The sequence below is a fragment of the Phocoena sinus genome, chromosome 4 (assembly GCF_008692025.1).
Source record: "Phocoena sinus isolate mPhoSin1 chromosome 4, mPhoSin1.pri, whole genome shotgun sequence".
Lineage (NCBI taxonomy): Eukaryota > Metazoa > Chordata > Mammalia > Artiodactyla > Phocoenidae > Phocoena > Phocoena sinus.
Window position 1 is genome coordinate 142,235,971 of NC_045766.1, and position 15,694 is coordinate 142,251,664.

At 45.7% G+C, this 15,694-nt stretch overlaps 1 protein-coding gene across 4 annotated transcripts in view; it reads right to left on the reverse strand.

Moving 5' to 3' along the window:
• The window catches only part of C2CD2 (C2 calcium dependent domain containing 2), a 63,832-nt gene that overhangs the window by 42,290 nt on the left and 5,848 nt on the right, over positions 1–15,694 (reverse strand). For all 4 annotated transcript variants that reach the window (XM_032630139.1, XM_032630136.1, XM_032630138.1 and 1 more), the window contains exon 2: positions 1,440–1,538. In XM_032630139.1, coding sequence (XP_032486030.1) covers positions 1,440–1,538 — 99 coding nt within the window. The remainder of the gene's footprint in view (positions 1–1,439; positions 1,539–15,694) is intronic.

Consider the following 15,694-nt stretch of genomic DNA (forward strand, 5'->3'; position numbering starts at 1 on the left):
AAGGTGGAAAAAGCAGCCCTGGTCCACCCAGAATCCTGAACTGTAGTTCCAGCTAATGAACTAGAGCGACACAGATCAACCTGGATGAACCTCCAAACTGTCACGTTCTATAAGGAGAAAGCTTCTTGCGAAATTGTGCACACAGAACAATAAACGTTTGAAATGCCCCAACAATGCTCTAGCTGAGCCAGGGAGGAAATACACAAGAGGTGGGGTTCCAGGGGGCTGGATGGGAGCTCCTTCTGGGCCCGGGGGGCCACCCAGGTGTCCCCTCCTTGCTGTCTGCTAAATGATATGCATTTAATTTGATAATAAAATATACAGAGATACAAGGGTAAGCCTTGTACCTAAGCGTTTCGCAGCACTTCTACAGATACTTTTTATTAAAAAAAAAAAAAAAAAGAAAAAAGAACTTACAATTATTTATGGTATTTGACCAGTCTAATAAAGTAACTTCAGCATGTGAGCTCTTAGCAGCTATAAAATAAACTCTACATAATATCTAAATGACTCAAATCTATATATCGTCTTACGGAAATTATTCACATATTATTTATATAACTATATATATATAGAGAGAGAGAGAGATATAATTCACCTATTTAAACTATACAATTTAATGGTTTTTAAATATATTTCACAGCATTGTACAAATATCACCAGTTTAGAACATTTCCGTCACCCCCCAAAACCCTGTCCCCGTTCACCTGAGCAGTCAATGTTCACGCCCCCGCAAGCATTACCCGGCCCCAGCCCCTGGACACCACTAATCTACTTTCTGTCTCTATTGGTTTATCTATTCTGAATATTTCATATAAGGGGAATCTTATGTGTCCTTTCATGTCTGGCTTCTCTCACTTAGTGGACTGTCTCCGAGGCTCATCCACGTGGGAACACGTGTCAAAACTGCATTCCATTAGGAGGCCAAATAATACTCCATCTTGTGGATATGCCATATTTTATTTATCTAGTCATCAAGTTGATGGATCAGACTTATTTTTTTGATGTAAGGTGTCTGGCGTTTTCAATAATTCTAAGACAGAATAAATTCCCCCACCCCAGCTTTTCTTCTTTTTTCAGTTGAAGTCTAGCCGATTTACAATGCTGTGCCAATCCCTGCTGTACAGCAGCGTGACCCAGTTATCCAACCCCACTTTATTTTTATTTATTTATTTTTTTGGTACACGGGCCTCTCACTGCTGTGGCCTCTCCCGTTGCGGAGCACAGGCTCCGGACGCGCAGGCTCGGCGGCCATGGCTCACGGGCCCAGTCGGCTCCGCGGCATGTGGGATCTTCCCAGACCGGGGCACGAACCCGCGTCCCCTGCATCGGCAGGCGGACCCTCAACCACTGCGCCACCAGGGAAGCCCTCCAACCCCACTTTAAATTCGCTTCCTCGGTGAGGAAAGGCCCAAGGCAGGTGACGGTGCCCGGCTCACCTTCTCCTGGGCTGACTGGGTCACGCTGGACACTTGTCCCATGGCCAGCTCCAGGGGCTGCTGCAGCGGGTCCTCCTGGAAGCAGAGGAGTGGCGGGCCCTGGAACGGAAAAGCACAGTGAGGAGATGGGTGCAGTGCCAGGCAGGGTGACTACTTTCTAAAGGCAGTGACGTACTTGCCGCAAAGCTCGGCAGACCTCAGAACGTATGGTCTGACTTCCTTTGGTTCAACCCATGCCTCTAAATAGCAGCGACGGGCCAATAACAGTAAGGAGCGCAGGGACGGACCCAAAGATGTTGCAGTAAAGGCGGCAAAGGGTATTTTGAGAGTTCGTGTTGACGGTGTAAGGGGAGAAGCCCAGGCTCCTGGGGTGGACGCTGGGTCTGGAGTACACGCACAGCACCTGGCCAGGTACAGCAGGTTCAAGGGCTGTGCTACCCTTCTTCTGGGAAAGCAGTCTCTCCGGTTTCAGAGAATCACCTCTCCCTGTTCCACGTGGGCGCTGGCACTCTACTGAGGGTGGCCCCCTTCTCCTCTCCCACTGCCCAAACGGCGCGGGAGGGGGAACCCGGGGGCGGGGGCGCAGTGGGAGGCTGTGGCTGCCTCTCCCTGGAATTTGGGATTCCTTGGCTGGAAATGAACTTGGGCTGGTGGCCATGCCCAAGGATCGGGTTCCTCCAGAGCTGCCAGGCTCCTGCCCTCCAGGGTCTCCTGGTTCAACCCCGCCCTCGGCTCTGTGCATCCCCGTAAGCTTCCAGAAAAGTCCTCTGTGGCTTGTCGCCCTATGTCCATTTTGGTTCTTGCAATTAAAATCTCCAAGTGCAAGACGTGCAAGTGATGGATATGACCACAAGGCAACAAGACTGACGCTTTATAAAAGAACAAATCAGGCTTGGATTGCCAACCAAGTCTTGGCCTTTTAAAAATAAATTCTCTTGAGAAGCTGAACACTTATGCCTACAATACGACCCCCGGCACGAAACTCTTCTTAAATTCTTTTCCTGACATGTTCCAGAAAGTACATCATCGTCAAGCGAGCTCCGATCGACTGGTTAAAAAAAGAGATTCAGACCCACAACTTCCCTCCATATCTCATCGATTTCTGAGACTCTCAGCTGTGATGTGTTGGTTCCAACTACAAGGCCAGATCAAGGGTAGGGAATTAAAATGGTACAAAAAGGCACCAAAGCTCTGCTGGCAAGTGCAGTGCAGAGGAATAAGAATGAAGTCATCACGGGGCTGTGTCTTAAGAATTCCCAGTGACCCAGAGTAAACCTACAAGGCACAGAACATTGTCACTGACATGCTTCTAACCTCACCCTGTCTTAGCAACATTGATCTCACCCCCTAAAAATCATCAGGGAAGAATTAAATCTACTTCTCAAGCGTGATAGAGTCGTGCTTTGGGGGCTGCTCTGCTGACATTCTCCACGGCTAGAGCTTGTTTTGGTGTGACCTGCTGACCAGGGGCTTGGGGATGACATCGCCCTGTGTGCCAAGCTGCGTGGCTGAAAGTGCAGCACCCAGCACAGAGCCTAGCACCAGGCAGGGAGCTGACCCCTTGCGGGAGTCGTTACAGCCGCCGGGACTGCGTGCGAAACAACGCACCTTCTGCAGCAGCCTGAAGACACCATGTTGCCTTTAGCAGCCCCGATGCCACCTCCTGCCCCTGCCCGTCAGGAGGTGCCATCTGTGCCCTCTTATGTATGACAGCTTCTGAATGAAAACCCTGGAAATATTTTGCTAGGGAAGTTAATGTCAAGGGGCAGTCTCACGAAGGAAATACATTATGAAATTAAAACAAGGACCCAGAGGTTCCCCATCCCTTTCTGCTTGATCCTTGCATTTCAGGAAGCCCGACGTGCATGCAGCATAAGCACAAACTCCCACATCTCTGCACCCTGTCCTTGGGAAGGCAGCCCCGTTCCGGACTCAACCCCACTCAGACTAGAGCAAGATTTTACCTCCACAGGAAAAGCAACAGGCAGGAATGGCCAGGAAAACACTGCGAAAGCAAAACAAGAGACTAGCTCTCCTTGACGTTAAGACGTACTCTAGAACCTCTGTGATTCACAGCGTGAACACGCAGACGACTAGCAGGGCTGGGACAGGATGTCCAGAATAGACCCCAACACGTGTGGACACGGTATGTGACAAAGGTGGCATCCCAAATCACTGGCGAAAGATGGATTTTTGAAAAATCTGGATATGGGAGGAATCCCAGATAGAAGGCAAACCTCACTCCACTACAAGTAAAGAACACGACCACGCGAAGGGGTGGGGAACAGATCTAACCTGAGAAACTGAAGAAAACAGTATCCTGGCTGCACATAAATGCTAGAATCTAGTCAGTAAATGTGTTTCTCATGGGGGTACAGGTCAGCAATTCAGAAAGTAAGCTATGTGTAAACTAGAATTGGGCAAATAAATATGCTACAGAGAGTAAGTCCCAGATACATCACTTCTGGAGGAAGAAGTTCGAGATAAGGAAAGGGGAAGGTGAAAATGAACTCTGTGCCATTGACCTGGAATCCAGGATATAGGTATAGTCGTGGTTTCGAAGATGCAGACAGAGAGATGTGTGCACGTGAATGTGTTAGCATCCACATATACATTTCCTAGGTCTGTCCACTAAGAGGGTCTAGAAGCAATGAGACCCCAGCAGTAATGAGCACACCTGATGCCCAGATCTTGTTTTCTAAACACTTCTCCAGGAAAAGGAATCAGAGCGGCTTAGAAAAGTGGCTGAATCCAGGGCCAGAGAAGAGGAAAATACAAGACGAGCTCAGAGCAAACACCTTGTGGAACCGTCAAGAAAGGAAATGCTAAGAAAAGAAAAAAACTATGTGTGTGTATATATATATATCTCGATGGAAGAACACAAAAGAGCTTCTAATGGCCAAAACAAGAACAGTTCAAGCAACAAAATAAATAGTGATGGTACTGAATTATAACCCATGGAATAAAATAAATACCCATGAGTCCATACTGATGTAAATAATCAATTACATATACAGATGGAGAAGTGACAGCTCTTCCCTGCAGCGGAATTCCAATGAATAAATGCAGAAGGAGAGAGGGAAACAGAAAATCATCATTAGGCAAACTCCACGGAAGTCAATGGCTGCAGACCAGATACACAGATGGATGCCAAAATCAGTGAGTGAAAGTATGAGGGGTGACAGGATTTGTACAACCTCAAAGTATCTCCCCAAGTTATGTGGTAATTATAGCAGGAAAGGATAAGAGGAGACCTAAGATGTAAGAAGAGAAACAGGCGGAAATCACCTTAACCAAGGAATGAAGGCCACTGCTTCTCCCCAGCGGTACGCCACGCTGACATCACGCACCCCGTGACGCAGCACACTGAAAGGGGCGCATCACTTCCGTGGTTTGTATAACTGCAGTCCAACTGTGTGAAAACACCAAACTGAGGGATATTTGGCAAAATAACAATCAATAGTCCTCAGAATTGTCAAGGTCACAAAGAAACAAGGGAAGACTGGGAAACTGTTACAGCCTGCAGGAGACAAACGCAAAGCAGCAACTCAATCCATGCAGGACCTGAACGGGACCCTGGAACGATAAAAGAACACTGGCGGAAAGACGGTGAAATTCAGGCTGTTGCAAAGTCACGGCCTCTGCTGTTGCAGGCTTGCCCCGCATTCCAATTTTAACTACCGTAGCCCTCCCTCCCCCACCCCCGCCCCCCCGGCCTGAGTGAGCCAGAGTCCCCTCATCAGCCACTGCTTTAACCCTGTCCTGTCTGGGCGGGAACAGATGCCTGAGGGCAACCTACATGTAGAGGCGGAGCCAAATCCAAAGCTGAGCCCCTGGAGCTGTGCGAACAAAGAACAGAAGGGAAATCTCTGTGCAGCCTCAGGAGCAGCGGATTAAATCCCCACAAGCGACGTGAGGTACCTGCATCTGTGGAACACCTGAATAGACAACACATCAACCCAAAATTGAGGCAGTGGACTTTGGGAGCAACTGTAGACTTGGGGTTTGCTGTCTACGACTGACTTGTTTCTAATTTTTATGTTTATCTTAGTATAGTTTTTAGCTCTTGTTATCACTGGCAGATTTGTTTATTGGTTTCGTAACTGTCTTCTTGTTTTTAAATTACTTTATAATTTTTTATTTTAATATTTTTTTTAATTTTAATTATTTTATTTTATTATTATTTTTCTTTCTTTTTTTCTCCTGTTTCTTCTGAGCCATGTGGCTGACAGGGTCTGGTGCTCCGGTCTGGTGTCAGGCCTGAGACTCTGAGGTGGGAGAGCTGAGTTCAGGACATTGGACCACCAGAGACCTCCTGGCCCCATGTAATATCAATCGGCGAGAGCTCTCCCAGAGATCTCCATCTCAACACTAAGACACAGCTCCACCCAATGACCAGCAAGCCCCAGTGCTGGAGGCCCCATGCCAAGCAACTAGCAAGACAGGAACACAACACCACCCAATAGCAGAGAGGCTGCCTAAAATCATACTAAGCTCACAGACACCCCAAAACACACCACCGGCCGCAGCCCTGCCCGCCAGAAAGACAAGATCCAGCCTCATCCACCAGAACACAGGCACCAGTCTGCTCCACCAGGAAGCCTACACAAGCCACTGAACCAACCTTACCCACCAATAAACAACGGGAACTACGAACCTGCAGCCGAGAAAAGGAGACCCCAAACAAAAAAAATTAAGCAAAATAAGAAGACAGAGAAACACACAGCAGATGAAGGAGCAAGGTAAAAACCCACGAGACCAAACAAATGAAGAGGAAATAGGCAGTCTACCTGAAAAAGAATTCAGAGTAATGACAGTAAAGATAATCCAAAAATCTTGGAAACAGATTGGAGAAAATACAAGGAACGTTTAACAAGGACCTCGAAGAACTAAAAAGCTAACAAATAACGATGAACAGCACAATAAATGAAATTAAAAATTCTCTGGAAGGAATCAATAGCAGAACAACTGATGCAGAAGAATGGATGAGTGACCTGGAGGATAAAACAGTGGAAATAACTACCCCAGAGCAGAATAAAGAAAAAAGAATGAAAAGAATTGAGGACAGTCTCAGAGACCTCTGGGACAATATTAATCACACCAACATTTGAATTACAGGTGTCCCAGAAGAAGAAGACAAAAAGAAATGTCTGAGAAAATATTTGAAGAGATTATAGTTGAAAACTTCCTTAACATGGGAAAGGAAATAGTCAGTCCAGTCCAGGAAGCACAGGGAGTACCATACAGGATAAATCCAATGAGAAACACACCAAGACACATACTAATGAAACTATCAAAAATTAAATACAAAGAAAAAATATTAAAAGCAGCAGGGGAAAAGCAACAAATAACATACAAGGGAATCCCCATAAGGTTAACAGCTGATCTTTCAGCAGAAACTCTGCAAGCCAGAAGGGAGTGGCAGGACATATTTAAAGTGTTGAAAGGGAAAAACCTACAACCAAGATTTCTCTGCCCAGCAAGAATCTCTTTCAGATTCAACAGAGAAATTAAATCTTTACAGACAAGCAAAAGTTAAGAGAATTCAGCACCACCAAACCAGCTTTACAACAAATGCTAAAGGAACTTCTCTAGGCAGGAAACACAAGAGAAGGAAAAGATCTACAATAACAAACCCAAAACAATTGAGAAAATGGGAATAGGAACATACACATCGATAACTACCTTAAATGTAAATGGATTAAATGCTCCAACCAAAAGACACAGACTGGCTGAATGGACACAAAAACAAGACCCATCTATATGCTGTCTACAAGAGACCCTCTTCAGACCTAGGGACACATACAGACTGAAAGTGAGGGGATGGAAAAAGATATTCCATGCAAATAGAAATCAAAAGAAAGCTGGAGTAGCAATTCTCATATCAGACAAAATAGACTTTCAAATAAAGACTATTACAAGAGACAAAGAAGGACACTACATAATGATCAAGGGATCGATCCAAGAAGAAGATATAACAATTGTAAATATCTATGCACCCAACATAGGAGCACCTCAATACATAAGGCAAATGCTAACAGCCATAAAAGCGGAAATCGACAGTAACATAATAATAGTAGGGGACTTTAACACTTCACTTTCACCAGTGGACAGATCATCCAAACAGAAAATAAATAAGGAAACTCAAGCTTTAAATGACCCATTAGACAAGATGGACTTAATTGATATTTATAGGACATTCCATCCAAAAAACAACAGAATACATTTTCTTCTCAAGTGCCCATGGAACATTCTCCAGGATAGATCATATCTTGGGTCACAAACCAAGCCTTGGTAAATTGAAGAAAATTGAAATTGTATCAAGTATCTTTTCTGACCACAATGCTATGAGACTAGATATCAATTACAGGGAAAAAAAGTGTAAAAAATACAAACACATGGAGGATAAACAATATGTTACTAAATAACCAAGAGATCACTGAAGAAACCAAAGAGGAAATCAAAAAGTACCTAGAAACAAATGACAATGACAACACAACGACCAAAAACCTATGGGATGCAGCAAAAGCAGTTCTAAGAGGGAAGTTTATAGCAATAAAATCCTACCTCAAGAAGCAAGAAAGATCTCAAATAAACAACATAACCTTATACCTAAAGCAATTAGAGAAAGAAGAACAAAAAAACCCCAAAGTTAGCAGAAGGAAAGAAATCATAAAGATCAGATCAGAAATAAATGAAAAAGAAATGAAGGAAACAATAGCAAAGATCAATAAAACTAAAAGCTGGTTCTTTGAGAAGATAAACAAAATTGATAAATCACTAGCCAGACTCAAGAAGAAAAAAACGGAGAAGACTCAAGTCAACAGAATTAGACAAGAAAAAGGAGAAGCAACAACTGACACAGCAGAAATACAAAGGATCATGAGAGATTACTACAAGCAACTATATGCCAATAAAATGGACAGCCTGGAAGAAATGGACAAATTCTTAGAAAAGCACAGTCTTCCAAGACTGAACAAGGAAGAAATAGAAAATATGAACAGACCAATCACAAGCACTGAAATTGAAACTGTGATTAAAAATCTTCCAACAAACAAAAGCCCAGGACCAGATGGCTTCACAGGTGAATTCTATCAAACATTTAGAGAAGAGCTAACACCTATGCTTCTCAAACTCTTCCAAAATATAGCAGAGGGAGGAACATTCCCAAACTCATTCTACGAGGCCACCATCACCCTGATACCAAAACCAGACAAAGATGTCACAAAGAAAGAAAACTACAGGCCAATATCACTGATGAACGTAGATGCAAAAATCCTCAACAAAATACTAGCAAACAGAATCCAACAGCACATTAAAAGGATCATACATTATGATCAAGTGGGGGTTATCCCAGGAATGCAAGGATTCTTCAATATATGCAAATCAATCAATGTGATAAACCCTATGAACAAACTGAAGGATAAAAACCATATGATAATCTTAATAGATGCAGAAAATGCTTTCGACAAAATTCAACACCCATTTATGATAAAAACTCTCCAGAAAATAGGCATAGAGGTAACTTACCTCAACATATTATAGGCCATATATGACAAACCCACAGCCAACATCATTCTCAATGGTAAAAAACAGAAACTATTTCCCCTAAAATCAGGAACAAGACAAGGATGCCCACTCTCACCACTATTATTCAACACAGTTTTGGAAGTTTTAGCCACAGCAATCAGAGAAGAAAGAGAAATAAAAGGAATCCAAATCAGAAAAGAAGTAAAGCTGTCACTGTTTGCAGATGACATGATACTCTACATAGAGAATCCTAAAGATGCTACCAGAAAACTACTAGTGCTAATCAAAGAATTTGGTAAAGTACCAGGATACAAAATTTATGCACAGAAATCTCTTGCATTCTTATATGCTAATAATGAAAAATCTCAAAGAGAAATTAAGGAAACACTCCCATTTACCACTGCAACAAAAAGAATAAAATACCTAGGAATAAACCTACCTAAGGAGACAAAAGACCTGTACGCAGAAAACTATAAGACACTGATGAAAGAAATGAAAAATGACACAAACAGATGGAGAGATATACCATGTCCTTGGATTCGAAGAATCAACATTGTGAAAATGACTATACTACCCAAAGCAATCTTTGGGTAGTATCAATGCAATCCCTATCAAACTACCAATGGCATTTTTCACAGAACTAGAGCAAAAAATGTCACAATTTGTATGGAAACATAAAAGACCCCGAATAGCCAAAGCAGTCTTGAGAAAGAAAAACGGAGCTGGAGGAATCAGGCTCCCTGACTTCAGACCATACTACAAAGCTACAGTAATCAAGACAGTATGGTACTAGCACAAAAACAGAAATATAGATCAATGGAACAGGATAGAAAGCCCAGAGATAAAATAAACCCACGCACATACGGTCACCTTTTTTTTTTTTTTTTTTTTTTTTTTTGGCGGTACACGGGCCTCTCATTGTTGTGGCCTCTCCCATTGCGGAGCACAGGCTCCGGATGCGCAGGCTCAGCGGCCATGGCTCACGGGCCCAGCCACTCCACGGCATGTGGGATCTTCCTGGACCGGGGCACGAACCCATGCCCCCTGCATTGGCAGGCGGACTCTCAACCACTGCGCCACCAGGGAAGCCCTATGATCACCTTATTTTTGATAAAGGAGGCAAGAATATACAATGGAGAAAAGACAGCCTCATCAATAAGTGGTGCTGGGAAAACTGGACAGCTACATGTAAAAGAATGAGATTAGAACACTGCCTAACACCATACACATAAATAAACTCAAAATGGACTAAAGACCTAAATGTAAGGCCAGACACTATAAAACTCTTAGAGGAAAACGTAGGAAGAACAATCTTTGACATAAATCACAGCAAGATCCTTTTTGACCCACCTCCTAGAGAAATGGAAATAAAAAAAATAAACAAATGGGACCTAATGAAACTTAAAAGCTTTTGCACAGCAAAGGAAACCATAAACAAGATGAAAAGACAACCCTCAGAATGGGAGAAAATATTTCCAACCAAACAACTGACAAAGGATTAATCTCCACAATTTACAAGCAGCTCATGCAGCTCAATATCAAGAAAACAGACAACCCAGTCCAAAAATGGGCAGAAGACCTGAACAGACATTTCTCCAAAGAAGATATACAGATTGCCAACAAACACATGAAACATCACTAATCATTAGAGAAATGCAAATCAAAACTACAATGAGGTATCACCTCACACCGTTCAGAATGGCCATCATCAAAAAATCTACAAATAAATGCTGGAGAGGGTGTGGAGAAAGGGGAACCCTCTTGCACTGTTGGTGGGAATGTAAATTGATACAGCCACTATGGAGAACAGTATGAAGGGCCTTAAAAAACTAAAAATAGAACTACCATATGACCCAGCAATCCCACTACTCGGCCTACACCCAGAGAAAACCATAATTCAAAAAGAGTCATGTACCACAATGTTCATTGCAGCTCTATTTACAATGGCCAGGACATGGAAGCAACCTAAGTATCTGTTGACGGATGGATAAAGAAGATGTGGCACATATATATACTGGACTATTACTCAGCCATAAAAAGAAACGAAACTGAGTTATTTGTAGTGAGGTGGATGGACCTAGAGTGTGTCAAAAAGAGTGAAGTAAGTCAGAAAGAGAAAAACAAATACCATATGCTAACACATATATATGGAATCTAAAAAAAAAAAAAAAAAAATGGTTCTGATGAACCTAGGGGCAGGACAGGAATAAAGACACAGACGTAGAGAATGGACTTGAGGACACGGGGAAGGGGAAGGGGAAGCTGGGACGAATGAGAGAGTAGCATTGACATATATACACTACCAAATGTAAAATAGATAGCTATTGGGAAGCAGCCGCATCGCACAGGGAGATCAGCTCGGTGCTTTGTGACCACCTAGAGGGGTGGGATAGAGAGGGTGGGAGGGAGACGCAAGAGGGAGGGGATATGGGGACATATGTGTACATATAGCTGATTCACTTTGTTATACAGCAGAAGCTAACACAACATTGTAAAGCAATTATATTCCAACAAAGATGTTAAAAAAGTAGGGTCTTCAGTTTAGTTAGAAACTTCTGTTAATTTCTTGTACTGTTACAATGTTAATATCATTTCATTATAAAATATAGTAACATTGTGCCAATATTAATTTCTTATAGGTTACAATGATAATGATTGTACCATGAAACATAGTAACATTATAGCAATGTTAATTTCTCATATTTTTACAGTGTTAGTATCATTATACTGTATTGTAGTGACATCGTACCAATGTTAATTTCTTGGTTCTGCCCTTGTGCTATGGTTATGTAAGGCTGGCTGAGGAAAGTATGGAAACTGAATTATTTTTGAAACTTCTCTCTAAATCTAAAAGCAGTAAAAAATTTAAAGCTTTTTTTTTTTTTTAAGGAAGATGTTACAAGAAAGCAGCCCATCTTTATTGACCCTGTTGACTAAAGGCCTCGCACAGATCTCATCGCATCTGGAGTGGGTGCTGCTTTCCAGACTGAACCCAAACTTATCCTCTTCCAGGGATGAAGCACAGAGAGGTCAGGGCTTGCCCAAGGTCACACAGCCCCATAGCTGCCTTCCAGCCTAAGCAGTGGCCACACAGCTCTTGCGAGTGGCTCAAGAGGTCCCTTCCCTCCTCAGCAGCCCACGGGGGGCTGACAGGAGTGGATGCTAGCTTTGGCTGCATTTGAGTTGACACTAACACTACACCCACTCTTCCTTCCCCTGAATTCCCGTCTTGCTGAGAGAATGGGTGAATGCAAAGAACAACCCGAACTGGCGCCTACTCCTCCTCGTGTCTATTGACGGTTTGCAAAGTCATCAGTGAGCCTCCTTTGATGTTGATTCTTTAGAAGTGAAAAACAAAGCACATTAAACAGCTTGTTTGGCCCAGGCCTGGCCAGCTCCCAAGCAGGGGAGGCCTGTGTCCAGACGGGGTGATGCGCATCTCCACCGTTTGTCCCCCTCCAGCGACAGGTTTCTAACAGGGCCTGTTATTCATGCTCCAATCGCCACCCGGCCCAAGCCAGCCATGCACTGGGCACCGGGTGCGCTGTGCCTGGACGGACAGGGCTCTGGCCTCCCTCACAATCCCGGGAGCTGATGAGGGCACCAGCGACCACAGGGTCCTGCTGGGGAGAGGGTGGGGCGGCAACCTCCAAAAAATGAGAAGGGCAGGGACCCCTGTGCTGAGACCTGAAATACTGACAGGAGTTAAATAAGGAGAAAGGTTAAATAATGTTGGAGACACAAGAAATGCCTTGCGGGAAGATCCCACACAGGAGAGAGAGCACTGAATGTTTGAGCAATGGAAAGGAGACAGGTTTGGGGGTCAGGTAGAGAGTGCCTTCCCATTCTTACCAGCTGACTTAGACTGTGGTCACGGTGGGTGGTCAAGGAGCTTGCATTTTTGGGAGCAGGGCTCAAAGGAAGCTCATTATAGAATAAGGAAACTCCCAAGCCTTGTCACTTTGTTTACTTTTCAAGTTGCCACACCTCCTATACGAGTCAGAGCTATTAATAACATGTTCTAAGTTCACAGGACATTTTTTTTTTTTTTTTTTTCCCCACAAAGACCACAAATTGTCCTACAGTCTCGGTCATTTGCATTTAGAACATTCCTCTGAAAAAAATCCTGGGGCAAAAGACTAAAGAGACAAACAGCTCTGTTAACCCTCCCCACCCGGGGCCTGGGCCTGCTGGACAAGTCCAGAACGTGGCCCTCACTCCCAGAATGCTGCTCCCCGCACGTGGTCCCAACAGCAGCAGCCTTGGGAGGAAGGCGCTGTCCAGCCCACTGGGAGGGAGCAGGGGACCATGGGCACACTGGCTTCCATAGCTGGTGACCTGCTGTGGAAACGGCAACACTGGAGCCACCAGGTGTGGACCATTGCTGGGGTGACTGTCACCCCAAACCACTTTGTAAACGTTCATGTAAATAAATGCAGGGGAACCAAAGGGAAAACCTCAGCTGTTGCCTTTAAATAATACAGCATTAGTTCCCAGTCTGGTGACTGAGCCAGTTCCAGGAACTTTCTGTTCTCTGGGACCGAACTGCCATCAGATCAGCTGGAATTAGGTGTTTGCGATGCCAGAGTGGAGAGACGTTGTGGGGTGAGGGGGACCTGACTGACTGACTGGTGGCTGGCTTACGGACACTGTGTGTATCCAGCAGCTTCTCACTAGTGAGGGGCTAGCTCGGGGAACTTGTGAAAAATACAGGAAGCTCCCTGCGCCCCCAACAACTTCCTAAGTCTGAAGTGGGGGAGGGAGCAGGCATGTGTATTTTTTCAAAGCTCTCTAGGCAATTTGCCAGTGTTCCCCAAACACCTGGCATCAGCCCGACCAGCTGGCAGAGCAGCCACGGTTTCCTCACCTGTCTCTCCAATTCACCATTCTAATTATTCAGAGTGAGGGTTACAATCCCAGGGGCCCTCTGACACAGGGAACCTGCAGTGCCACAGTCACTGGTCATCCGGGGCCAAAGGAGACTCCGCAAGCTACTGACCCACCCTCAGCTCCTAGGAGATAGGAGCCCCTTTGTTAGGGATGATGCATTAAACAATCGCACCCTTTTATCCTTTCTTGCTGGACCGCAACTAAAGGAAACATTTGGGTCTCAAGGTCAAGTTTGCTGCCCACAGGGGACCGTGACTGCAGACGTGGATGGGCCAGGAAGACCCCCCAGCCCGGGGTCTAGGTCAACCCTGGCAAGTCTCTCTAGCCCATGGGCCTCAGTCTCGCCTTTCGGAGAAGCAAGAGGTGCTGCGAGAAGCGTTTAGGTTCCTTGCAGTCCTACAACACAAGCTGGAGTAAAACAGAATGGGAGGAGTCGCTCCATTCAGGAGAGAATCCCACCTCGCACGGAAGACGCTGGAGATGCCTGAGTTACCGCCAATCCCCCAGCGATAGGCAGAGAAGTGGTCTCCTCACGGGCCAGGGCAGACAGATAACAGGACAGGGTGGGGGCAGAAGGGGGACGCTAAGCTGTGGCTCGCCGGGCTGAGTGCGGGCTTGGAGGGTCAACCCTAATCAGGGATTAGTGGAAATCGTGTTGGAGGCAGGGCAGAGGGAGACTCCGCAGGGCTGGCTGCCAGGTCAGGACAGCCGCTAACGAAACACCAGGGCCTGCTCACCCACGCTGTCATGAGTGTCGCGGTCGGGATGGCCCAGGACGGGGGAGAGGTATGCCAAGGCCAGGGCAGGAGTTACCCAGATCCTATCAGCCTGCAGAACGTTCCATCAGAATTCAAATCGAGCAACATTTCCAGGCACCAGGGAGAGCAAAGTGACGCCAGCGATCCCCTCCCCCCATCACACACACACACACGCACACACGCACACACACACACACCGCACCTGACACCACAGTCAGACCCAGTCTACTGTCAGAGGAGACTCAGGGCTGCCTTGAGCTTAAACCCAGTACATTATTGCCCCTTCCGGGCAGGAGCTCTGGGAAAACTGGTGTCTAAGACTGCAGTGCATGGCGAATAGCAGAGAACGGAGAAAAGGAGCCAGATCTCTCCCCGCCCCCTGAGCCAAGGGCCCTCTCTCCTCCCACACGGATTCAAGCGAGTAGGGAGAAAGGTTTGCCTCCGAAACCTTCAGGTATTTGCCTCAGTTCTCAGCCTTACCCGACCGGCTGCAGACAAATGCCAGAGCAGGGATATCCTCCTTTCTCTCTGAGGGCTCCAGGCAAGAGGGTAATCTGGAAGCATTATATCGAAGGCAATCACAGTTTCTAAGCCAATCAGGAAATGTCAGGGAACACGGCAGAATGGTTTAAGCAGGACTGTCCCAGACTTACAGGAGGGAGGCTCGTGCCTCTGCCTGACCCTCTCAGGAGTCCCAGGGGGATGACCAGGACCCTACAGATCATTCACCCAACACCAACACGCAGGTTACAGCTCACGAAAGGCTGAGAAGCAGAATCAGCGGCCCACGTCACGCGCCCTGTCTCATCCAGCTGGGGCAAGACTTTCACCCGCTCACAACTCCAGCCTGCAGTGCACTCAGCCCCGGAACGCAGGCCCTGGACACCAGGTCAACCAGGGATCAATGGCAGCAGCTTCGTGGGGCAACAAAGCTGTGTTTGCTCACATAGGTGAGGTCACATGGCTTTAGGGACTCCCACAAGAGGTGGGGTGGCCCCCCTGAAGAGCTGTCCGGTTCTGGCGGCCGCGGCACGGACTCCAGGCACCGAGGCAGACGGCAGTCAAATGACCTTGAAG